Raw genomic sequence first — 25,317 nt, forward strand, 5'->3', positions numbered from 1 at the left:
CAAATATGGTCCAGGGTATCATATTTCACAGGGACCTTCTTTTGCAGTCTGAGAATGAGCTGCACTCCAATTTAGAGTGGTGAGGTGTCCATTTCGTCCATTGCGTCCACCGTGGTCAGAGGGATAATCAGGTTGCCACTGGTGCCTTTATCTTGGCCTTTGAGGGTGACCCATTATCTGAGAAGGTCAAGCTGACTGTCTACCTCTGGGACATAAAGCCATATATCCCTCCCCCAATGCGGTGCTTTAAGTGCTGGAAGTTTGGCCGAATGTCTTTCTGCTGTACTCCCAGCATCACACGTTGAGATTGCGGACGCGCATCACATCCCAATACTCCATGTGTCCCACCTCCCATCTGTGTCAACTGTTGAGAGCACCATTTTCCTTGTTTGCCAGACTGCTGGATTTTGCAGAAAGAAAGAAAAATAATGGAATACAAGACCCTGATCTGACTGACCTACGCTGAGGGTAATAGAAAATGAGAGGCTACATCCTGTGCATATGACGTCAACCTAACACTGCCGCTACGACAACGGTTCTACCATCTTCCGTTCCGCCGTGTACAGTTGACACTCAGAGCCATCAGACTCCACCTGCCCCTTGACTGGGGGGGGGGGGGGTTGCTCCTGCACAGCCTACTTCAGTAGCGACCCCCCCCCCCCCCAACCATCGAGGATGTCAGTCCCGACTTCTCAGCCGGAGAAGTGTAAGTCTTCCTCAGCACCTATTGTCAGGAATGGATCCCTTGGGTCACTCCCTTTCCAGGTTCCTACCAGTAGCAAAGTTGATACCCATGATTGGCTGAAGCAACCACAGGTAGCTGGTTGTAGGGCTTCATGGTCCTCCTCAGTCCCTGAGATTGAATCAGTGAAGTCCTCCCAGCCAGACAAATGTAAGGAGCAGTGACAGAAACCTAAAAAGAGAAAGACCACCAAGAACAAAGGCACTGGACCCACATCACCACTACCTACAAGCTTTATGCCTGAGGATAAGGTGGAGATTCTGGCATCCGCTGAGGACCTAGATCTCGCTTTGCCCTCAGACACAATGGATGTCACACAGGTACTCATCTAGTGGCCGCACTCATTGAGTGTTTCATACGTTCCCAGTCTTGCGATCGCGTAATCCTCCAGTGGAATTGTGGTAGTTTTTTCCACCACCTGGCTGAACTATGGCAACTGTTAAGCTTTACACAAGTTTTCTCATTGTGCCCTCCAGGAAACCTGCTTCCTGGCAATGTGGACTGCTGCCCTCTGTGGCTATAAGGGGTACTACAGGAACTGTAGCGACTATAATAGTATGTCAGGTGGAGTTTGCACCTCTGTCCTGAACTCGGTATGTAGAGAACCTGTGCACCTTCAAACCCCTCTTGAAGCTGTGACTGTCAGGATAAGGACGACGAAGGAAATAACTGTCTGCAATGTATATCTTCCTCCAGATGGTGCCGTACCCTTGAACATATGGGCTGCGCTGATTGATCAATCCCCTAAATCTGTCCTACTTATGGGAGATTTTAATGCACATAAACCCTTGTGGGATGGCGCCATGCTTACTGGCCGAGGTTGGGAGGTCGAAAATTTACTGTCTCAACTCGACCTCGGCCTCTTAAATACAGATGCCCCCACACATTTCAGTGTGGCACATGGCACATACTCGACCATTGATCTCTCGTTTTGCAGTCCTGGCCGTCTCCCATCTATCCACTGGAGAACACAGGTGACCTGTGTGGTAGTGACCAGTTTCCCATCTTCCTGTTACGTCACTCTCCCGGCATCCTGGTGGAAGCCGGGGTCCCTCCACTGAAGGTTAGGTGTGCACAACTGCTCGCCAGTTATGTTGCACACATTCGTAGTTCTCCTGCGCATATGAATTACTGTCTCCTTTTCCCAACCACCACAGTTCATCTCCCGCATCAGCGGCTCAGGCCAGGGCTTATGATTGCGGTTTGCGTCCGGTTCCTTGTGTCTGAACTGGAGTCCGTCCCGTTACCACCTCTCCTCAAGGTCCATTCACGTACACCTCCATGGTGTACACATGGGCCGCAGATCCTTCTGGAACTTTCGTATGGCCCTAAGGACTCTGTTAAACCTGCAGCTCTCCGATATCACTTCCTCTTGATTCTTGACGTGTACTGGGGCCATGAAGTGGTTTACACCCCTGGCTCGATGGCTGATGTTCATGTAGGCTTTGCGTATCTTCACGGAGGACATATTGAACAGCACTCATTTCCAGATGGCTGCAGTGTTTCCACTGCATAGCTGGGAGCCATATCTCGTGCACTTGAGCACACCCACTCGTCCTGGTGAGTCATTTCTTCTGTGTACTGACTCCTTGAGCAGCCTACAAGTTATCGACCTGTTCTACTCTTGCCATCCTTTGGTAGCGTCCATCCAGGAGTCCATCTATGCCCTGGAACGATCCTGTCGTTTAGTGGTGTTTGTGTGGCCCCCAGGAACTTGCTGGCAGGCTGGCCAAAGAGGCTATGCGGAAATTGCTTCTGTAGATGGGCATCTCCGAAACTGAGCTGCATTCTGTCTTACACTGCAGGGTTTTTCAGCTTTGGGAAGTGGAATAGCCTAACAGTACACACAGCAAACTGTGTGTCATTAAGGAGACTAGGAATGTGTCGAAGTCTTCTATGTGGTCCTCTCGCAGGGAATCAGTTGTCCTCTGCCGGCTCTGCATTGGCCATACGTGGCTAACATATTGTTACCTCCTCATTCTCTGAGGACTCACCTTGGTGTCACTGTGACTCACAAATGACGATTGTCCACCTCTTGCTGGTCTGCCCACTTTTAGCCACTCTGCAGCGGACTTTTAAATTTCCCAACACCCTAACTTCTGTGTTAGGCGACAATGCTTCAATAGCAGCTTTAGTTTTACGTTCTCTTCGTGAGGGTGGGATTTATCGTTTGATCTAAGTGTGAGAACGTCCTTTGTCCATCTGTGTCTCCACCTTAGTGGTTTAGGGTAGAGGTTTTAATGTGTTGCAGAGTGGCTGGCTTCTCCTTTTTATTTTCATGGTCAGCCAGCCATGGTAATTTGCTTTCTTGTTTCGATCTCTTCATGTTTCTTGTGTTTCTCTCTGGTTTTCTTCTCCGATTTTTGTCCATTTTAGTGTTTGTTGCCCTTCTGTCATTCTTGTGGTTTCCTCCTTTCTTCCGGCTGTGTTTTGTATGTATCAATTATTTTTCTCCCACCCTTGTGGAATTACTTTAATCAGAACGAGGGACCAATGACCTTGCAGTTTGGTCTCTCCGTCCCTTTTAAACCAACCAACGAACCATAAGCAATTGAAATTTTTGCCATATGTAAAACCTGTTTTATTATCACATAACAGGGTCATGCAACTTCTGTGCACGTGTTTTGTACTGAAATTAGCCAGTCAGTGAACTAAAAATGTGTTCCACTGCTTCAGTACCTTCCTTTGATATAGTGATGCCTTCCCATTGAACCAATAGGAATTGGAGCACTTACAAGCTTCAAAACATTGTGAACAGGAAGTGAGCACTGATGGCATTGTTGCTGTCCTTCAGCTGGAAACCTATATCCAGATGGTCCATGTTGTAGCATAAAGTTCACTACAATTTCATTTAACTCATAACTGGTGTCTGTAATCTCTGCAATTCACCAGTCATACACACATGCCACAAACATCCCCCTTCGCAGGTTGTGAATCTGACTATTATTGTGCCGTTGTTAAGGTGTTGGCCGAAAGAATGAAATTTCTTCTTTCTTGCTCCTTAAAGTGCGTGCAATAAGAGTTCGCCCATCACTTTGAGTCCAAAAATGTCCCCTGAATTCCTTTCACAGGAGTAGTATGCTTGTGCCGTTAATCTTTTTTGTGCTCATGGATTTCTTTGATTTCCTCTTTGGACAAAAGACTAAGGGCTGTGGATGTTTAAGATTTCATGACTCGTAAAATCCTGAGCATTCTGAATCACAGCGGTATTTGGTCTGGAAAGGTTGTGCTTTGTAGCATGGTGCTTCAGCAGGCCTCCTACACCTTGACAAGGCCCCTTCCTGTGACCAGTAGCACTGTATACGTAAATCAGTTGTCACAAAAGATTTGCTGAATTCAACATGATCAGAAGTAATTAGATTCTCTGCCCCTGTTTGCAGTTGAAGAATTTTGTGCATTGCTAGCAAAGCATGTGCTGAGTCATGTCCTGTGTCATCACTTGTAACTGCAACACTTGTAGTCGTGTTTGGATATGGTCTTCCAAAGATGCCTTTTACAGATCTTACATTTCTTGATTTGTCTGCCATGTGCTTTGATACTGATGGAATGTGGTTTAAAATTGTTTTCTTCGAAAATGTCTCTGGAAAATAAGTTAAAACTTGCACTTTTCAGTGTAGAATGCACAATATTCAACAGCTGAATTGATATTTGTGAAAAATTCCTGGCAAGAGGTGCAAGAGTGCTTTGGTTCATTTACTTCTGAAGAATGTGGTCAGTATTCATCCATAGCTTTATAATTTCTCTGGGCTTTCTTGATGCATAGAGCTTATGACTACTTCACTGACAACAGTTTCTTAACAGGAATAAAACCTGCCTCTGTAGTTGACTGATTCAGGGTATTTAATTCTTCGTGTGTTGATGCAAAATCTGCATCATTGCTCCATGGGAGGCTTCACCTTGTTCAGATACTATCTTTGTTATTCTGTCAAAACATTTAGAACACACAAAGTTGTCACTGGAAACATCTTCACTCTGAAACAGTCTTCAAATGAGAACATATTCACAACCTGAAAGTCTGGTTTTTTATCTTATATATCACTCTTTTATGGATATGCATAGTCAGCACATTTCTCTTTCCTGTGGCCCCAGTAAGAAGACATTTCAAACAGTCCTTTTCACAAAACACCCTGCAACTGTGTCAACTGGCAAATTCCTCACAAAACACGGATTTAATGGTCTCAGTTTCTTAGAAGAAAGTTTAAAAAAAATAACTGCAACAAAGAAAGTGATAAGAAATAACTGTAATAAAGAAATTAGTAAGAAACAGCTTCAGTTAAGACATACATTAACCTTGAAAGTTAAAAAGATTTTTTAAAATAAAATTTGTCCAACTTAAAAGTGGAAGCTCTCTGTTACAGAGAATAGTACTACATGGTAACAATCAACAGAAAAAATCTAACTTTTCTGAATTGGCATTTTTGAAAAAGAGTTTCGTAAATTATAAAAAATTCAAAAGGCGACAGTAAAAGAACTTTGACATTTATGTCCAAACAGGATACTATTGTAATAATAAAGCAGTTATCTTTCAAATAAAAAAAAACTCTAACAAAATATCTGGAACTGTTAAAGAGATACAGCATTTTTAAAATTTTTCCAAAAGTCGCATCTTGAAAATGATGTTTTGAAGACCTGTATCTTGGGGCAGGAATTTTTTGAAGAAAACAAAAATACGTGTTTCTTACTTACTCCAGAATTTTAACATATGCTTAAATTCAATAACATCATAGACTTTGAAGGTAACCCCACCCCTGCCTGAAGTGATACTATTATGCGTCAAGTTATTTCTGGCGCAGAAGTAGAGAGCATTCTCGCCTTGAGTGTATTTTCTGCATATTTGGAAGGCCCCATCATATCTATCAAATTGAACTTAGGTGTTTAATCCTCTGCTATATTGTAATGTTGGCCCCATGTACTATGTATTCCATATTTCCAAGGAACTCACCATCCTCATTGTTATATCCTCTGAGGAATGTGCCTGATTTGAGAGACTGTTATTGCCTAATTTCACTCTGGCTTTGATGGTTATTTCAGCTACATAGTTAACGCAGTATCAGTTGTGGCTTGAATATCTTCATTCAGCACAAAATCAACTCCATTCTTTGCTTTCTTCCTATTACCATGCTAGTATAGCATGTAATTTTTGCTCAGTTTTCATCCTTTTTCATTTTGTCTTGCTTATTCCTCGTACAGTACACGTATCTTTGTCCTTTCCATAAAGTTGCCCTTCAGCAATATACTTTGCCTTCAGTTTACGAGGGTAAGTCAATTATTATCCACAGTTTACTTATATTTTTGTTTATTTTGGTAGTACTTTCATTTTACGTTGATGACGTGTGGTTTGTTTATTTGTTGTTATATCTTAGCAATTTTCAAGCTGCTAGGTAAGTTTAGTTATCACTGCCATGCTGTTAAATATGGCTGCTCCTCTCTATTTGCACCAAAGAAAAGCAACGTTCAGTGATCCATTTTTTTGTGCTCGGAAGGCGTATCAGGGGCCGAAATTTGTTGAAGACTTTCAGTCAGTATGGGAACAGTGTTTTGCCACAATGGATTGGAAAATTCTGAAATAGTTGCACAAGTGTTACACACGATGAAGGAGCTGGACAACTGTTTAGCGCCACAAATGAAACCATTGAGCGTTCACGTGAACTGATTCTCTTAGACGATTAACTATTGACGAAGTGGCACATTGTCTGCAAATTAGTCATGGTTCTGCCTACGAAATCATCCACAACAGACTTTGGTTTCGTAAAGTTTGTACAAGATGAGTCCCAAAACAACTCGTACAGTTGCATAAACACACACACTTGGACATCTGCAATAAAGCATTTGGATCGCTATGGTAACAAAGCGGACAACTTCTTAGACAGGATCATTACTGGCTGGCCTCTGTGGCTGAGAGGTTCTAGACACTTCAGTCCGGAATCGCACTGCTGCTATGGTCACAGTTTCGAATCCTGCCTCGGGCATGTATGTGTGTGATGTCCTTCGGTTAGTTAGGTTTAAGTAGTTCTAAGTTTAGAGGACTGATTACCTCAGATGTTGGGAAGTCCCATAGTGCTTAGAGCCATTTGAACATTACTGGTGATGAAACATGGATCCATCATTACGAGCTGGAGAGGAAACGGCAGAGTATGGAATGGAAACATCCAAATTCACCGTGCAAGGGAAAGTTCAAGACCCAACCATCCACAGGAAAACTGATGCTTATGTTTTTTTGGGACGCACAAGGTCCAGTACTGGAACATTATGGGGAAAGGGGCACAACAGTAAAGAGTGTATCTTACAGTGAGATGCTTAATGCCAGGCTAAAGCCTGCAATTCGAAGCAACCACAAAGACTGCTGTCAAAAAGTGTTCTGTCATGGCACCACAATGCCTGTCGGCATACTGCTGCCAACACTGCTGAAACGCTCCAGAAACTCAAGTTTGAAGTACTGGATCATCCCTCATAGTCCCAATTTGGCTCCTCCTGACTTAACAGGCATTAAGGGGCCGCCAATTTGCCTCGGACAAAGCAGTGAAAAAAGCAGTTCATTCCTGGCTCGCAGCTCAACTGAGATTTCTGCATCGAAGCTCAACTGAGGACCTTCTTTTATGAGGGCATCAGGAAGCTTGCACAACAATGGACCAAGTGCCTTGAAACGCAAGAAGACTATGTCAAAAAATGGTGTTCTTGTAAGTTTCCTATTTTAGAACTACTTTGCAGATAAGAATTGACTTTCCTTCATAATTGTGTGCAGGGTTCCTAGTCACTTTGGTTTCCTGGTAAGATGTTATGGTTTTTGATTCTTAGGTTCTTTGGATGAGCATCGGTCTCTGTAGTTACCATCTATTCCTGAAGTGATAGAAGTGGAGTTTTCATTTAGTGTGCTAGATAGGAGGCTTGTCTTTGTAGTGAAAACAACAAAACAGTTATTTTCTACTGACTTTTAGACCTAACAGGGAGGATTTTCTTTTGGGGTTTACTCCCTTAGCCTTTGAAGATCCCTCCTCATTCCATGGAGCAGTAGAATTTATGCGCACTATCATCAGAGGAATGGTCTGCCAGTTCCACTGTACTGAATCATCTCTGCCTTTGCTGCCATTGAGGCCTTCAGCTGTAATCGTGGGCATGAACTCCATGGTATGCCCAACAGTACTGGGTCCCTGCCTGGACTCAGCCCAAAATCTTGGTTGTGGTGAAATACTGATATGTATTGTAGCATGTGATATAAGTAGGCCAGAAGTCAATAGCTTTGTTTTGAGGTGGGGAAGCCAACAAATGTGAATAAGAAAGGCTGTGGCTAAAGGTTGATCTATTGAGTTGGCCCAGGTTTGAGTTCACTCCATATGTAACATGCCTTATATGAGGTAAACCTGTTGTCAATCTGAAGGTTTATTTGAACACACATGCTTATCTAAGCATGATACTTTTAGAGGTAGTGTGCTGTTGTCTTCATATGTCTTTTGAGGTGGTTTTGCCCAGCTGTTTACAGGGGGCCTACAGTTTAGCATAGATTCCAAACTGTGATGCAGCATGGCATTTTTAAGTATTAATGAATGTTACAAGAAGTGAAAGGTGTAAAGGGATAGATATAGATTGTAGGACTAACAGGGGATCAAACTAGAGACCATCTTGATGGGGGGGGGGGGAGGTTGGTGGCAGAAATGGAGAGAAATGGAAAGATTGTGGATGTATCTGTTGCAGTAGAAGGTTTTGTAGTGCTAGGGTGGGAGCAGAGAAGGGTATAGGTGGATGAAGGACAATGACTAACAAAGATGGAGGCCAGGACAGTTGCAGGAACATAGGATATATTGCAGGGAAGGGTCCAGATGTCAAGGACAGTCATCGAAATGAAGGTTGTGGTAGGCAGCAGGCTCAGCTACTGGGTGATCCAGCTGTTTCATGGCTACTGTTTGTCGGTGGCCATTCATTTGGACAGACAGCTTAGCTTGTAGCTCACATGACTGCTTTGACAGGTAGCCCTGCCTTTGATGGGATAGATGATGCATGTGACTTGACTGGGGGTGGTGATTGTGGGAGGAAGTAAGACACAGGTCTTGCATCAGGTCTGTAGCAGGGATAAGAGCCATGAGGCAAGGGATTGGGAGCAGCATATTGAATACCACTTGTGGGGGGGGGGGGGGGGGGGGAGATAGTGGGTAGGACATTCCGCATTTCAGGGCTCAGTAAGAGGTAGTCAAAACCCCGGTGGGGAATTTGACTCAGTTGCTTAGTGTACTAATGTTTGGTAATGAAATAGGATTTGGCCGTGAGAATAGTCTGACAAGTCCAGTTTGTTCATTGATCCCAATAATTATATAAGCTTGGAAATTATGCTCAGCCTCCCCCCCTCCCTATTTTTACTATAATGCTGTGACTGAAATAGAAGGAAAATTGAGGATCCTTGATGCATTTGCATGAACTAGTTTGTTGCTTAGTGACACCTCTACTGATACAGAGAGCCTGTAGATAGAAGCAAGTGTCACATTATATTTTCTGTGCTTTTTTCTTCATATATTTCATCCTTATAAGATGTGCCGGCTACAGAAGGGTTTTTTGTGTACTTTCATCCTATTGAACTATGATTCCAGCTTGACTGAATGAAAAGTTAGCTGTGTCAAAAGTGTGTATGGTGGGACTGGATTAAATTATAAATTTACTGATTGGAAGCAAATGTAGCAGTGTGTACAGGAAAGTGAGAGCCTTGCTGTTGTCCACAAGACTTAATTGCCCTCTGTTGCAGTTTCTTTATATTTAAAAATCACTGTCAGTGGCCTTTTAAAATAGGGTTTTGTGATTGTTTCAAATTGCTGCAGATAAGATGAACATGTATTGTCTTTGAAAAGGCAAATGTCCAACTGATATTTTAGGATACAGTTTTGACATACTGTGTAATGATGTATGCAAAACAAGATTAAGAGTTTGCCTGGATATGGGTCATTGTGTGGGGCAGTGGGTAGTTTGACAGAAGTGAAAAGTGCCATCATGAAATGTCACCAACTATTTATAGTTTTTTGTTGTGCATCTAAAAATGCAAGTTTTGAACAAACAGATATTTCCTTTCAGGACTTGTATTGGAGCCAGGAAAGAGGTATGCGCAGACAGTGGATAAACCATTCCATATATCGATGGCTAGTCTTGATGTGATGCATTCTGAAAATGATTTGGTGTCAGTGAATGTTAACTTCCAGAATGCAGAATTTATTCTGTGTAACCTACAGAAAAATAAAGTTTTTCAGACACCCCTAGATTTAAACTTCATGGCAGGAGACAAGATTGCATTCTACACCTCAGGAAAGGGTCGTGTTCATCTGACAGGTATGTTATTCCTTTGAGATAATTTCTTCATTGTTCAAACGTCTACTATAGCAATGTCTCATTGGTTTGTGTTTTAAAGGTTACTTGATAGATGACGATGATGAAATGGGTATTGAAGCTGAAGATGAGGAATCTGAAGAGGATGGTAAGTACTCGAAAATAATTGTACATAAATGTAAATACCACTCGTGAATTAGTCTGTAAGCCTGGTTCAACACAAGAAGTGATCTGTGACAATGGGACATGTGATAGACATGTCGCCAAATCATCTAGCCGTTATTGTCAGTAGATGAATCCTGATGATTCTGCTGCTTCTTTATTCAAGCAGCTCCTTATTTGGACTCAAGAGACTGAGCAGACACTGTTCCAGACTTTTCTACTCTGAGATGGTACCAGGAATCGAACGCAGGTCCTGTTGCACAAAAGGCAGCAGTGCTAATCATTAGGCTACGGGGGCAGTAATTGTAAGTGTTGATTATTTTTACAGTGAAGCAATCATTAATGTCAGGATTTTTAATGCCTCATTTCTGAATCCAGTATCCTCAACTCAGAAAAGTACTAATAGAAACAGTGGCAGTGAGCTCTTAACTACTGGTGATTATTAATCTGAGAATAAAGTAATTTGATTCTAACATAGATTTTGAGAATGGCTGTAGACTATTCAAACACCTCAACAAGAAAGATAACTGGATGAGCTCATTGCAGCAGTGAAGACCAGATTGGAGACAGCAACTCGTGTCACTGAATGTTTCCAAGTAATCTACTGTGCATAAGTGTCTTTGTAGACAGTTAGCATCTGAAGTATCACATATTATCCAGCAAACAGAACTGGAAACCAGGCCAGCTTATTTGCTCTCAAGAAACAGGATGAAGAGAAGGCACAAGTGGGGACTCTGGTACCCTTAAAAGTGGAGCACTGCCATATAATGTATGCCATTGTCTTGTGTAGAACAACATTTAAATGTATACTGGATTTTTGAGGATACTTCTCAGACACCACTACTTTGCCAGCATTTGTTTGTAGAACAGTAAGAGTAAAGATTTCTTCCAAATAGACTATTACCTGCTTTAGTCATTTTGCCTCGTATCTTGCTAAAAATCTAAAGTTTGTTCCCTGTTTCGAAGCTGTCATCTCATTTGTACATAACTCTTATGCTTAAATATTTTAAAAACAAATTTAATAGAGAGAAATTTCATTCACGAGGAAAGGGTATGAGGATCGGAGAACGGACAGAATGGTGAGGTAGTTTAAGGGGCCAGCTGTCTTGCGGTAAGGCCATTCACACTGTTTGGTTTTCATACAGGAGATTATCCTCCTCAGTAACTGGACGAGATCAGTGAACCTAGTGTCTGTTCAAACAGTACCTGTATTAAAAATGGTATGTTAGCTGAGCATATGTAGCATCAGAATGGCACTCTTATCTTTGGTTAGGTGGAATGCAAATCATATACAGTGGAACCTCACATAGCGAGCATAATTCATTTCAGAATCATACTCATAGTGCAAAACACTCATTAAGCGAAACACACACATAAATTAATGTAAAATACAGTAATGTGTTCCATGCAGAAAAAATACTAAGTTTTATCTTATTCGTGCCATTTATTCAAAGAAAGTTATACATGCAGTATTGTGTACTTCATTATTCATGATGCATAACTAATTCTTTTTTATCTACAGTCATTTGTTTCTGTCAGCGCTTCAACACTTGGCGAAAATGCGGCACAGCATTGTCAGATTTGTAGTGCACATAGCCACTGCCTTATTGAGATGATTATTTTCAGTGTTTGATGCAGCCGATTCCCATGCTTTCAGCATTTCTCTTATTTCATCATCATCATCAGAAAAACTCCTCTCAACAAGTTCATGCTGTGAAACACACTGCAACTCTGTAAGCTCTTCCGTGGTCATTTCTTGACTGTGATCTTCCACAACCTCATTGATATCGTTGTTATCCACTTCTAGTCCCATGCTTTTGGTCAAAGACAGAATTTCGTTGATTACAGGCTCCACAGGTACTGACTCAGATGCCTTAGTCACAGTCGACAAAGCATTCTGGCCAAAGCTTCTTCCAAGCAGAAGTTAGTTCTCTTGGTAACCCCTCCCCATGTCTTTTTGATCATCTTGACACAGGCAACGATGTTGAAATAATATTTCCAGAACTCTGACTGGAGATTGGTTGCTTCAGTTAACTCAAAGCAATGCTTGGAGTGCTTTAGTGTAGAGCATCTTAAAGTTGGACATAATCTGTTGGTCCATAGGCTGGAGTCACAGTAGTGTTGGGAGGCAGAAATTGGATTTTGATTAATTAAATTTCTTCGAGGAGGAGGTCTTGTGGGTGTGGGGAATGGGCAGGAGAGTTGTCCATAACCAGCAAGACATTGAGCGGCAGATTCATCTCAAGCAAATATTTTTTCACTGAGGGACCAACCACTTCATTGATCCAATCACAAAAGAGATCATTTGTCACCCAAACCTTGTTGAATCTCCACAACACATTTAACCTCCTCTTCTGGACTTTACATGTGTTGAAGGCCTGAATGGTAAACAAGCAGCAGTTGAATTTTCAAACTGCTGCTTGCATTGGCACAGAATAGTAGTGTGAGACGCTCTTTCATTGGCTTCTAACTGGGCAATACATTCTCCTCTGCTGTTATATAGACACGGTTTGGCATATTTTTCGAGAATAGACACATCTTGTCAATTAAAAATGTTGCGGCAGATAACCATTAGAATCTACAAGCAATCTGCAGTTGCTGACGAAGTTCTCTGTTGCCTTTGTGTCAGAGCTGGCTGCTTCATCGTGCCTCTCAATGCTGTGGATGCCGATTCTTCTCTTAAACTTCTCGTACGCCCATGGCTTCTGTGAAACACTTCTTCGGTCTCTGATGATCCTAGCAATTTTTTAACGAGGTTGGCGAAAATCATTCTCACCTTTTCACAAATGATGTCCTTGTTAATAGTGGCACCTTGCAGTTGGTTTTCATTTATCCATATAAGTAGCAACCTTTTGAAATTGTCCAGAATATGAAACCGTTGTTCAGAGACTCGCATCACTCTCTGAGAAGCATCTATCTCCTTGATCTTGTCTTTGTTTGTGAGGATAGTGCAAATAGTTGATTTAGACTGATTATATGTGTGTGCTAAATCAGCAATGCTTGCACCACGTTAATGTTTTTTCAATGATTATATGTTTCATTTCTAAGGTCTTTTCTTTCTCTTATGGTTGTCGTCTCGCGGCTTTTTCAGGAACATTTTGCTTTCATTAGCAGAGAAGAAATTTAACAAAGTAAAGCATTAAAATAGTGGTTTAAACTGGTATATTTTAGTGGGAATTACAGAAAATCATTTTTTGGCAGTTGATGAAACAATAATTCAGGTCAGCTGATTTTCAAGTGCACATCATATTTTCTGGCCAAAGTTAGTGACAATAGCGAAAGAGATGTATTAACATTGGACCTTCAGCCAGGACAATATGCTGCATGCATTTATGAAAAAGTGCTGGATTGGAAATACTTGAGACTTCATCTTAGTAGAAGTATTCTTTAATAAGCTTTATGTACCCACGTAGCCCAGCAAACTCATTTTATTTGCTGAAAAGTGAAAAGTGCTGGATTCCAAAACTACACATTATTGCATTTACTTCAGCACTCTCAGTAACATTGCTTGGCAGACAGCATAGTTTTACTCATGACACAGTATAGCAATTTAATGAAACCTGAAAAAAAAGAAAGAAAAAGAAAGCATTGTGAAGGAAACATAAGCTCAGGCTAGCTTTATTGTTTGGTACCTTAAGAAATGTATTGGGCATGGGAACCTGTGATAAAGAAACCCACTGGTGGCCACTGTTACACAGCTATTGAGTGTGGGTTCTGTGGCAGTGAGGATGCTTTTTTGGGCACTTTAAAAGAAACCAGCAGTGGTTAAGCCATCACAGACCAAATCAACACATTTACACAATTTCAAATTGGTTCACAGAACTACAACTCAGCAAGCACAAAATATGCTATACTTCGATCTACCACGTCAGTAACATTGCACAATAAAGACATTCAAAATTCTCTAGGGGCCCTTCCCAGAAAGTGTCAGGCAGATGGTTACGAACTCCCCAAAACTTGATGCAATGTGACAGTGGTGTAAAACTTAAAGACAATTTATACAGTGAGTGTTGCAGTTATGCCAAAATTTTACAGTCATTGTGTCCCATGCCTTGGTAATGAACACTTAAATTTTGAAATTTATAACTATTTTGATTCATAAGTTACCATAGCAGAAAAACGGGCTGAAATGTCATGACGACTTGTGACAAAACACATTCCTTCTTTGGTGTTATACTTGTTCTGACTGGATCTCACTTCCTGGGCATCAGGAGTTTCGCTCTTACCTTCCCCAGAGAGTGTTAAAAATTGTAGATTCTAACAAGATGTCAAGATTTTGAGGACCAGTGGAACATGGTGTATTTTAAAAGCACCTCCATATGGTTGTCATTTTTTGGGGCCATATATGCTCATATTGCACAACCAAATCTAGTTTTTTAGGTGGTTTAGTACATGGGCTGTCTAATGAAAATGATATAAGAGTTTGCAGGTGACGTTTTTTAAAAGTGGTCAATTTTGGCATGTACAAATATCAACAACTTTGCCCTCTATTTGTAAACCTTTGGAGTATGGTATTCTAAAACCTTGTAAGTTATCACGATCAAAGTTTCAGATTTATACTGCAATTACTTCACAAGATATAGAAAGCTAAACTTCACATTTTTTGAAGTGGCTGCTTGTGGCTGACTTTGCTTCAAATAATTTATCTGAAAATTGTTCAAGAAATCTTTTTATATTTCACTGGTATAGGCATGTGTATTCAAATACAGAGATATGTAAATAGCCAAGAACAGCACTGCGGTCGACAACATGTGTGTAAGACAAGTGTCTAGTGCAGTTGTTAGATCGGTTACTGCTGCTACAATGGTAAGTCAGTCAAGATTTAAGTGTGTTTGAACATAGTTTTATTGTTGGTCCACAAGTGATGGGACACAGCCTGTTCGAGGTAGCGATGAAGTGGGGGGAATTCGGTAAAACATCAAATCTCGAACATCGGTGCAGCTGGAAATAGCCTGCAAGAACAGGTCCAACAACCACTGAAGAGAATCGTTCAACATGAAAATTTCAATGCTGTGCCATCAAGTGTCAGTGTGCAAACCATTCAATGAAACTTCATCGATGTGGGCTTTTTGAGCCGAAGGCCCACTCGTGTACCCTTGATGACTGCACGACACAAAGCTTTTCACCTCTCCTTGGCCCGTCAACACAGACATGGGGTTGTTGATGACTGGAAATATGTTGCCAGATCAGAAAAGTCTCACTTCAAATTGTATTGAGTATGGAGACAAACTCATGAATCCATGGACACTGCATGTCAGGAGGAGACTGTCAAGCTGGCAGAGGCTCTGTAACGGTGTGAGGTGTGTGCAGTTGGAGTGATGTGGGACCCCTAGATACAACTGACAGGTGACATGTACGTTGGCATCCTGTCTGATCACCTGCATCCATTCATGTCCATTGTGCATTCTAACGGGCAATTCCAGCACAACAGTGCAACATCCCACACTTCCAAAATTGCTACAGAGTGGTTCCAGGAACACTCTTCTGAGTTTAAACACTTCTGCTGGTCACCAAACTTCCCAGACATGAACATTATTGAGCGTGTCTGGGGTGTCTTGCAACATGCTTGTACTCTTAAGGATTTATGGACAGCCCTGCAGGATTCATGGTGTCAATTCTGTCTAGCACTACTTCACACTTTAGTCGAGTCCATGCCACGTCGTGTTGTGGCACTTCTGTGTCCAGAATGAGATTTTCACTCTGCAGTGAAGTGTGCGCTGATATGACACTTCCTGGCAGACTAAAACTGTGTGCCGGACTGAGACTCGAACTAGGGACCTTTGCCTTTCGCGGGCAAGTGCTCTACCATCTGAGCTACCGAAGCATGACTCACGCCCGGTACTCACAGCTTTACTTCTGCCAGTATCTCGTCTCCTACCTTCCAAACTTTGCAGAAGTTCTCCTGCGAACCTTGCAGAACTAGCACTCCTGAAAGAAAGGATACTGCGGAGACATGGCTTAGCCACAGCCTGTGGGATGTTTCCCGAATGAGATTTTCGCTATGTGTGTTCACGGGAGCCCTATACGATATTAGGCAAGTGTACTAGTTTCTTTGGCTCTTCAGTGTGTTTTGTTTAATAGTGTGCAAAAAGTTATGCAAGATGGCCTAGTTGCGTTTCTTTCAAGAAAAAATTGCCAGAGATATTATGTCTCAAAGTTGCTGAAAACTCTAGGTGCACTTAAGCTCTGCTTTGGGGTCAAACAAATGGCTATATTTCTGGAAGTATTATACTGATGAAAGTAAAACTTCACCATATTCATTGGGAACATGGACGAATGTCCACACAAAATTTCAGCAAAATCTGTGATGGTGACGTAGGAACTCTTCTGAAATTAGACCACTTTGCATGGAATGGCCCTGCTTTAACTAGTATGGCTGTACAGTCTTGACAGCCAATTCCCACTATTGCCAGGTACATGTTTGGCTTTTGCCGTCTGACATTGGGGGAGCGGGTATCTGTACTCTGTGGGCACTGTTGGCTTCCACCAGACATCTAGCATATAATTCATAAATGTTCTCAGTTCTTGGCTGTTTTTCAGATTCCTTTTGATACTGGAGAATAAAGTTGTTGATTACTTGACATTTGGATTCATGTTCATCATTACTGTGAATAAGAACTACAGTATTACACATAAATACAAAATTCAAATATGTTGCATTCTCATTTTACAACTACACACACTTGAACAACAATATGTTTGAATACTCTTATCAGTGTTTAAGTACCCAAACAGGCCCGAATTGCACAACTTCACTCTACAGTTTGGCAACACTTGCAAGGAGTTGATCAGTTGAACAGAATGGGTACTCCTAAACAGGTTAAATGATGACTTTACAATTAATCAGCTAATGTTGTGCACCTCTGTGCTATCCGAAGTGGAAATGGAATTCCCTATCTGGATATTGTAAAATTAAATTCTGTAAAAGGTAAATTCTCAGAAATGGCACAAGCAAAAGTTTTAAAATCTGTATCATGAGTTACAGGAATTGTGTATTATCTTTTAAGGGAAAATATTTTTACTTTAAGCTTGACTTTTTCTTGTAAATTTCAGCCTTATTTGCCTGATAAAATTCTGAAAACATTTTTGTTCACATTTAAAATAACCTCAGGGGCTGCAAAATACATGTTTGAGTATATCCTGAATATTTTAGCTTTCTGTATTGAGTAGAACCTGAGAGAATGAACCTTTTGTAGTGAAAAAATGAACTTGGGGAAATTGAGAGTCCAAAGTTGAGACGTCAAAACTTTCCTGCTGCACAGCATGGATCATCAGGGTCTTCGTCTCCCAATGCAAATTTCTTGTTGGCACTTGTATATCTTTAGCTTGTTTTCTGCATTCCTCAGTGTGTTGCTATCCAAATGTTTGAGTGTGACATTCATATGTCCACACACACATTTTTGAGTAAGCTGATCCTAATGACATTGTTCAATCATTTGTATTGTCCTGCCTACAAAGACGTTAGAAGTAGATTAGTATTTGACTTGCCAAGTCTTTCAATTCTGACTCCACAATAGACAAGTATAGAGATTATTTTTTTCACCAGTTACTAAATCCTTATCAGTATCCTTGTGACACCATGTATACTTAGTGTGTCCAAAATGTCACATACACAAATGGAATTTTTCAGTCAACCTCAGGTTCTATTGATGATAAAAAGGTAGGGTCAAATATTTGAAAGCAATTGGGTTAGGGACTATTTGTATACCCAACATTGTAATAGTGTCACTGTCCTACAGTACAAAGTATGAATATTACACACTTCCTCCTCCTTAGACAAATGGAAGCAAATTGGTTCGCTCGTTTTACATTTGATGTGGTCTACAGTGGGCTTGATGGGACTTAATGGAGGCACCATTAGTTCATGGGCAGTTCCTTGGAAAACTCCACAAGGTTTTTTACTGCTTTTTGCTGTTTCCAGCAAACCAAAACCCAGCAGAGGATTTCAAGATGTCTGTGCACAGCAAATGGCTGAAAATTTTATGGTATATTCTCAAGACCTGAATTGTTGAACAATTTGAAAATTTTCTCTATCTTTATCTGTTTCCAAAATACAGAGGTTCAAAGTTACACTACTTGTACATGTAAAATCTTGTGTGAGGCAAAACTGTAGCTCATAAAGTGATGTTGCATGGAGAAATATGTTGTAAAGTGTCTTTGTTATCCTCTGGGAACACAATGTCTTATACTGAAGCACATGCAAAATTTTGTGCATGTAAAATCCAGTCAGAGGTGTAGAATTGGGTTACATGCCCTTCTGCACCAGAGAAGAAAAGGGAATGAGCAGAAAATTCTCCTGTTAGAGCACAAAAAATGCGAATATGTCTGGCTGAAAAGTGGAGTACCAGCTGCCTCATTCTACCTTCCTCAATGCCTTTAAAATTTTTCGCATAAGTTTTGGCATGCTGAGAGAGACAACAGTGGCGGTGGCAGAGAGACAAAAAGTAATAAATACTGGAAGATAGTAAACTGGTGGTTTTAGAGAAAGAGTGGGGGAAGACAGTGGCAGTGTAACATAGTTGACAGTGACAGAACAGTGCTAGGAAGAGAGAGAGAGAGAGAGAGAAGTATTGGTAAGGAATGAGATATTAGTTATTAGCAGTAAGAGAGAAGAGGGAGACACTGACAGTGAGAGGAGATTGTAATACTAAGACAGAACGAAGGGACTGCCTGTGATACAGGAGACAATGACAGAGGGGCGCAAAGATAATGGCAAAGAATTGGGCTGAATGAATGAGAAAGGGAACTGGGAGTAGATGGGTATGTGAGTTAACATTTAGTGGAATTTAGGTGAGTTTAATCTTAAAGTTAATATGTTTGCATGCCATAATTTTTGGGAAATTCTGTAAAGGTGCTGAGGAATGTAAAATGAGCCAGTGGGTGCTCCACTTTACAGTGTTTTAAATAAACAAGAAGATATTCACATTTTTCGTGCTATGATAGGAGCATTTTTCCACTGGTTGTATTTGCACTAGCTCTCCACACCTGTCAGGTACAGTCCAAGTTGAGGTTCATCATTGTTGGACAGTGTATGAAAATACACTGTCCATACAGCTTTCTCAATTGCATCTACTCAATGAATATTCTACCTAATTTCTAAGCCATAATGATCTTGGAGTGTCTTTATAGCTGGCAATGTCAGTCTATCCTTGGCACTAATTGGTTTCCAATCATTAAGGCAAGTTTACTCCTAATGACGAGTTCAGCTTTTGAAAATGAGCGCCATTCTCTTCTCCACATGCCCCACACACTCAAATTTCTTTATCTTTACCCTATCCCCTTATGGTTTGGATGCAACAACTTCATTATAGGCTCTGCAGTCTCCATTGCCTAAAGTAACTAATGTACTGTACATTATAAATGAGTGTCGAAAGTTTCTTCACTCCTGCTGCTTCCATGGGTCCACTTGCATGACTGAAATTTACTGTAAACTTGTGCAAATGAAGCTGCTTTTGTCTTTTTGGAAGTCTACAAAATTTGGATGTAATAGGAACATCACTTTGCCTTTGTCCACACTTGGGGCTGTGATGACACTGTTTTTTGAAGTGTGCCTCACTTTCTCCAAGTGCCGCATTTTTTGAAGTGTGCCTCACTTTCTCTAAGTGCCATCACATACTGCACTTATATCCCTTTCATTGCCACAATCCACATTTTGCAAAACTGCTTCCTCTACTGCAACTTCCATACATATGTTGGCAACATCTTCAGATGCTTTTGATGGGGAGGAACCAGGTTCATTCTCCCATATAGCATATGTCTGGCTGCTTTTCCCTCCCCAATGAAGTGAAGTGTAGGCTGTATACCAGCCTAATATTGCAGCTGTAGAATTGGCTATTACTATCAGTTGTATCACATGAAGGAAAAAGCTAACACTTCATTTACAAATTAACTGTAGCTCTGTAGGTATTTCTATATGTTTATTTCCAATTTCATGCCTTAACTCTTCCATTGTTTGCACTCTACCCAGTTCTCCAAAACACCGGATAAAATAGAAATGTCTGCTATTTCAAATTCTTCACTACCGTTTTTTACAGTATTATACTTATTCTTTACAGTGTTCAGTTTCTTGTTCTTCGATGAAGCAATAGGCCTGTTGAGGTTAGAAGGCACTGGTGAAACATAAATTTGTAAATTCACTGTTCTCTCACTTTTTTCTCCAGTCAACACATTTGAATACTTCTGTTCTGCCTAAGCCATTAATAATTAACATGAAACTTCCTGGCAGATTAAAACTGTGTGCCAGACCGAGACTCGAACTTGGGACCTTTGCCTTTCACGGGCAAGTGCTCTATCATTTGAGCTACCCAAGCTCAGCTTGGTAGAGCACTTGCCCACGAAAGGCAAAGGTCCCGAGTTCGAGTCTCGATCTGGCACACAGTTTTAATCTGCCAGGAAGTTTCTTATCAGCGCTCACTCCGCTGCAGAGTGAAAATTTCATTATGGAATAATTAACATTACTACTACTAGAAAAATTAATCACTTTCTCACAGTAATCACACATCACCAGAAACCATGTGTATAAATCCAAATATACAGAAAGAAAGAAACAGGCGAACATACAATCCCATGAAGCCAAGTGTTACCAGGCTAGTCAACACAAAAGAATTCAGCTTCATATCTCATACAAATAGTGGCAGATTTGAAAGGAATGTCTAGGAGAAAATGTTCTCAGGTTGACTGCTAAGGCTGCTGCCATATTGATGTCTAGAACACAAGCAAAAAAATTAAACACCAATTTAAAGACAAGTCTAGAGATGCAGAAAAAAATAGACTGAAATGCCACTTGGTTTCCCATAATTATAACTGAAATTAGGTTATGTAATACTTCCTAAGAGCAATGTCTGTGTGACAGCAAAGATATGTAACATGTTGTCTGCAGACAGACAATACTGAGTTGCGGCAACAGTTACCTGTATGGCTCACAACACAAGGGATGTTATATCTCCCAACTACATGGGAACTCTGTGTGTTTCTGGCCCACTTTAAAGTAATTTGAGTGTGGAACAAGATAGATATCTCTTGTTAATGTTATATTTATTCACTTTTCCACCCATAATGAGTCCAAGTAAGAATAAGGAGAGACAATTCTTTCACTACAATTACATTAAAATTAGTTTGTGATTTGGCATTTCAGTGAGTCAGGTGGCTGGGCTATCTGCTGTCCAATCGTAGCTCTTTCTTGATTGCCACAGGCTCACTGTGTTGCCCATTTTGAAGGTACGTCCAGCCCCTTCCGAAGTATGGCTGGCAACACTGCCACCCTCCCCTTCGCCACTCTAATGTGTTAGTCACAAAGTAATTTTAATCAGAGTATAGCAGGTGTGTGGAAAGTTCAGAGCCATTGCAGTGTCACAATCCTCCCCCCCCCCTCCCCCCTCTTTCCTTCAGTCTGTGCTTCCCATTTGACCCACAAACCATGATGGTTTCTTTGATGTGATTCAGCTTCTGAAAGGGAAGCAGTGATTGAGAAGGGAGTCACAGAATTGTAAGCTATCCCTGAGCAGGCAGTAAAGAATGCCAAAGATAAACTTGGAAAAGGCATAAAAACTTAAGTTCTGCTGATAACATTGTAATTCTATCAGGCAGCAAAGGAATCAAAAGACTAGTTGGAATGAATTGATTGCGTGATAAATATCAAAGTAAAATAACGGATTAGATTAAGAAATGAGACACTAAAAGTGGTAGAATTTCGCTATTCGGGTAGCAAAAATATACAGTGGTCGAAGTACAGATCCTGACCCAGAGCTATACTTTGCTACACAGTATGGACATTGTTTAGTAGTTCTGAATTTTGGGACTTCTCTGACAAGGAACTGACTTAGCTGTCTCATATTCGCCAACTAAAGACACACTATGTGAAAGCTTTGAAGTTCGCATACGGCAAGCAGGATGAATGGTCTTGTATTTGCTTGTTTTGTCTGATGCTATGTGCTATGAAATATTATCATAAGCAAAAGTTGAATTTAATCTCTGAAAATTATCACAAAATGTGGGCTCAACTTCGCACCATAAGAAAAATTAGTTTATAGCGTCTCAATTAATTAACCTGGCAGATTGAAGCTTAAATGCATTATGCACTATAGTTTTCTAGTTCCGCTAAAGTCCCCTGAATAATGAAAATTATTACTTCAATGTTAATGACCAAAGGTTTTATTTGAATTAGAAACTTTGTCTTGTATATTTCAACTACAATTACATATATTGCCGTAAGTAGAATGCAATAGAAGTACCTTTTCATTTTTACATTGTAATTTTTATTCCTATGACATTTCTGTTTGACGAGAGCACTTTTGCTCAGATGCTGTAAACTGTGGTATGATTACGTGTAGTCCATGTAACTTCTGTTCTGAAGATTACCCTAGTGCTGTCGAAACCATGGTCAATTGACAAACTTTTGTGCAACCAAAGTGGCTGTACATAAGTTTCTGTAATTAAATACCATATGGTTGCTGAATCACAGCCAATAAAATGTTTAAAATTTCAAGAGAAAAAAGATTTCAAAATATACTATCTCGGTATGATAAGTTAGGTGCTTCATTACCAGCACCTCTTGGGATGCAGATCATGCCACTCTGCTTCGTATATACCAGTCTCTGGTCCAGGCCCCCTTGGTCTGTAGTTAGCAGGTTTATGGCTTTGTGGTGCCTTCAACTTTGAACTCGTTAAACCCAGTCCACTATTGTGGAGTTTAACTGGCTGCTAGCACCTTCTGGATTAGCCCTGTAATCTCTTCCCTTCCAGTTCAGATAGTCCCAACTTTTGGTCTCCTATGAAATTCCCACCTGTGGGTCCTGGGTTAGAATAGGCCCGAGGTATTCCTGCCTGTCGTACGAGGTGACTAAACGGAGTTTCACACGTTTCAGCCTTTATGTGACGGTCCCCTGTAGGGTTTTATCTCCATTCTTCAAAATTTTCCCAAAGAGCGAGCCAATTGGGGAAGGGCGCCTTACAAGGCGCATCGTGTCCATCGCGCATTGAGATCTTTAGCCCACTTTCTCATTGCGCATTGCAGTCCTGTCCATTCTCCAGCTATTGGGCGAGGACACCTTCCTGGGTGCGTTTTCGCACATGCACTATGCAGTGTCAATTTCTGCGTCGATGATGACCATGGACTTCTTTGCACCTGATATCCAGCACGGTAGCCAGTCCATTGTGTTGGGGCCGCCATGTACCCTGTTGGTTGTAGTCCCCTGACTACACAGGAATCACTCTGCTGATGCTTGAGCCATTAACTCCCCACATATGCCAAGAGGTAGATGCCCATCCCCCTGGGGCATCGGGACTCCTGGCAAAGGCCATCCTGCCAGATGGCCTTTGCTCCCACTGGCCTTTGCTCCCCCATGGGGCTGGCTCCTGGTCAAAGTGGGTGCCATCATGGCGGATGACATGCGATGAAGCATAGTCCATCTCTTGCTGGTGGTGAAACACCAGCAGTCTCTAAGCGATCTCGAGCTCAATTCAGTGCACAGAAGTAAGACCCCAAATCGTTCCCCTCCCTGGCCACTCCATGGGAGGAATGTCAGGCTAAGGATGGCAGCGGATCTTCCCCGGTACCTTGCATGTTCGAGAGCTGATGGGGAATCTTTCATGACAATGAAGCCACAGTTTTTTGTTGAGCATTTAGAGGAAATGTTCAGGGAGGTTCAGGGCTTGTCCAAAGTGAGATCTGGGTCAGTCTTGATCAAAACAGCATCCTGTGCCCAGTCATGGGACTTGCTTGTGACAAGCTGGGGGATGGTTCTGTAACCATCATGCTCCATAAGAGCTTAAATATGGTCTAGGGTATCATATTTCATAGAGACCTCCATTTGCAGTCTGACGATGAGCTGTGCACCAATTTAGAGTGGCTAGGTGTACATTTTGTCCGGCGTGTCCACGGGGTCCGAAGGATAATCAGGTTGCCACCGGTGCCTTCATCTTGGCCTTTGAGGGTGATACATTGACCAAGAAGGTCAAGGTGATGGTCTGCTGGTGTGATGTAAAGCCCTATATCCCTCCCCCGATGCGGTGCTTTTAAGTGCTGGAAGTTCGGCCATATGTCTTCCTGCTGTACTTCCAGTGTCACATGCTGAGATTGCGGACACCCATCACATCCCAATACTCCATGTTCCCCGTCTCCCATCTGTGTCAGCTGTGGAGAGCACCATTCGCCTTGCTTGCCTGACTGCAGGATTCTCTAGAAAGAAAGGAAAATAGTGGAGTAAAAGACCCTGGGCAGACTGACCTACACTGAGGCTAAGAGAAATTTTGAACTCTTGCATCCTGTACGTATGACATCGTCTTACACTGCTGCTACAACAGTTGCAGCACCATCAGCTCCATCAGCCCAGGTCACCTCTCGGAGCTGGAAGACTACACCTGCCCTCTTGATGGTGGGGGCATTTCCCTCCCTGTTGCTCCTGCACCACCTACTTCGGGAGCAACACCCCATCAACCATTGGGGACATCCATCCCCACTTCTAAGCCAGAGAAGCGTAGGTCTTCTTCAGCTTCTCTCGCTAGGAAGAGGTCCCTTGGGTCACTCCCTTCCCAGGTTTCTTCTCGTGAGAAAGACGACACCCGCCAGTGGCTGAACAGCCGAAAAGCAGCTGGTCGTACGGTTTCATGCTCTCCTCAGTCCCAGAGACTGAGCCTGTGAAGTCCTCCCAGCCAGAGAAACCCAAGGAGCAGTGAGAGAAATCCAAAAAGAAAATCCCTAAGACCAAGGAAATTGCAGTGGCACCCACACCACTGCTACCTACAAGCTCTGTGTCTGAGGATGGGGTGGAGATTTTGGCGTCCGCTGGCATCCTAGATCTCGCCATACCCTCAGACACAATGGATATAGACTGCTCAGGCAATAAATCGGTGGCAGCGGGTGACTCTGAGGTGTAAACTGCCTCATTGAATGTTCCATGCCTTCCCAGTCTCATGATATAATCCTCCAGTGGAATTGCGGCGGTTTTTTCCACCGCCTGGCTGAGCTGCGGCAACTGTTAAGCTTTACACCTGCTATCTGCATTGCCCTCCAGGAAACCTGGTTCCCAGCAATGTGAACCCCTGCCCTCCGCAGCTATAAGGGATATTACAGGAATTGTAGCGACTATAATTGTCAGATGGAGTTTGTGTTTGTC

The 25,317-nt window shown here is 41.8% G+C and overlaps 1 protein-coding gene across 1 annotated transcript in view; it reads left to right on the forward strand.

The window, feature by feature from the left end:
* LOC126198623 (46 kDa FK506-binding nuclear protein) overlaps nucleotides 1-25,317 on the forward strand; it is a 66,710-nt gene that overhangs the window by 13,977 nt on the left and 27,416 nt on the right. Inside the window, exons 2-3 of the mRNA XM_049935078.1 lie at nucleotides 9,794-10,045; nucleotides 10,125-10,190. Of these exons, the coding sequence (XP_049791035.1) occupies nucleotides 9,794-10,045; nucleotides 10,125-10,190 (318 nt within the window). The remainder of the gene's footprint in view (nucleotides 1-9,793; nucleotides 10,046-10,124; nucleotides 10,191-25,317) is intronic.

This window comes from Schistocerca nitens, chromosome 8 (assembly GCF_023898315.1).
Source record: "Schistocerca nitens isolate TAMUIC-IGC-003100 chromosome 8, iqSchNite1.1, whole genome shotgun sequence".
NCBI classification, from domain to species: Eukaryota; Metazoa; Arthropoda; class Insecta; order Orthoptera; family Acrididae; genus Schistocerca; species Schistocerca nitens.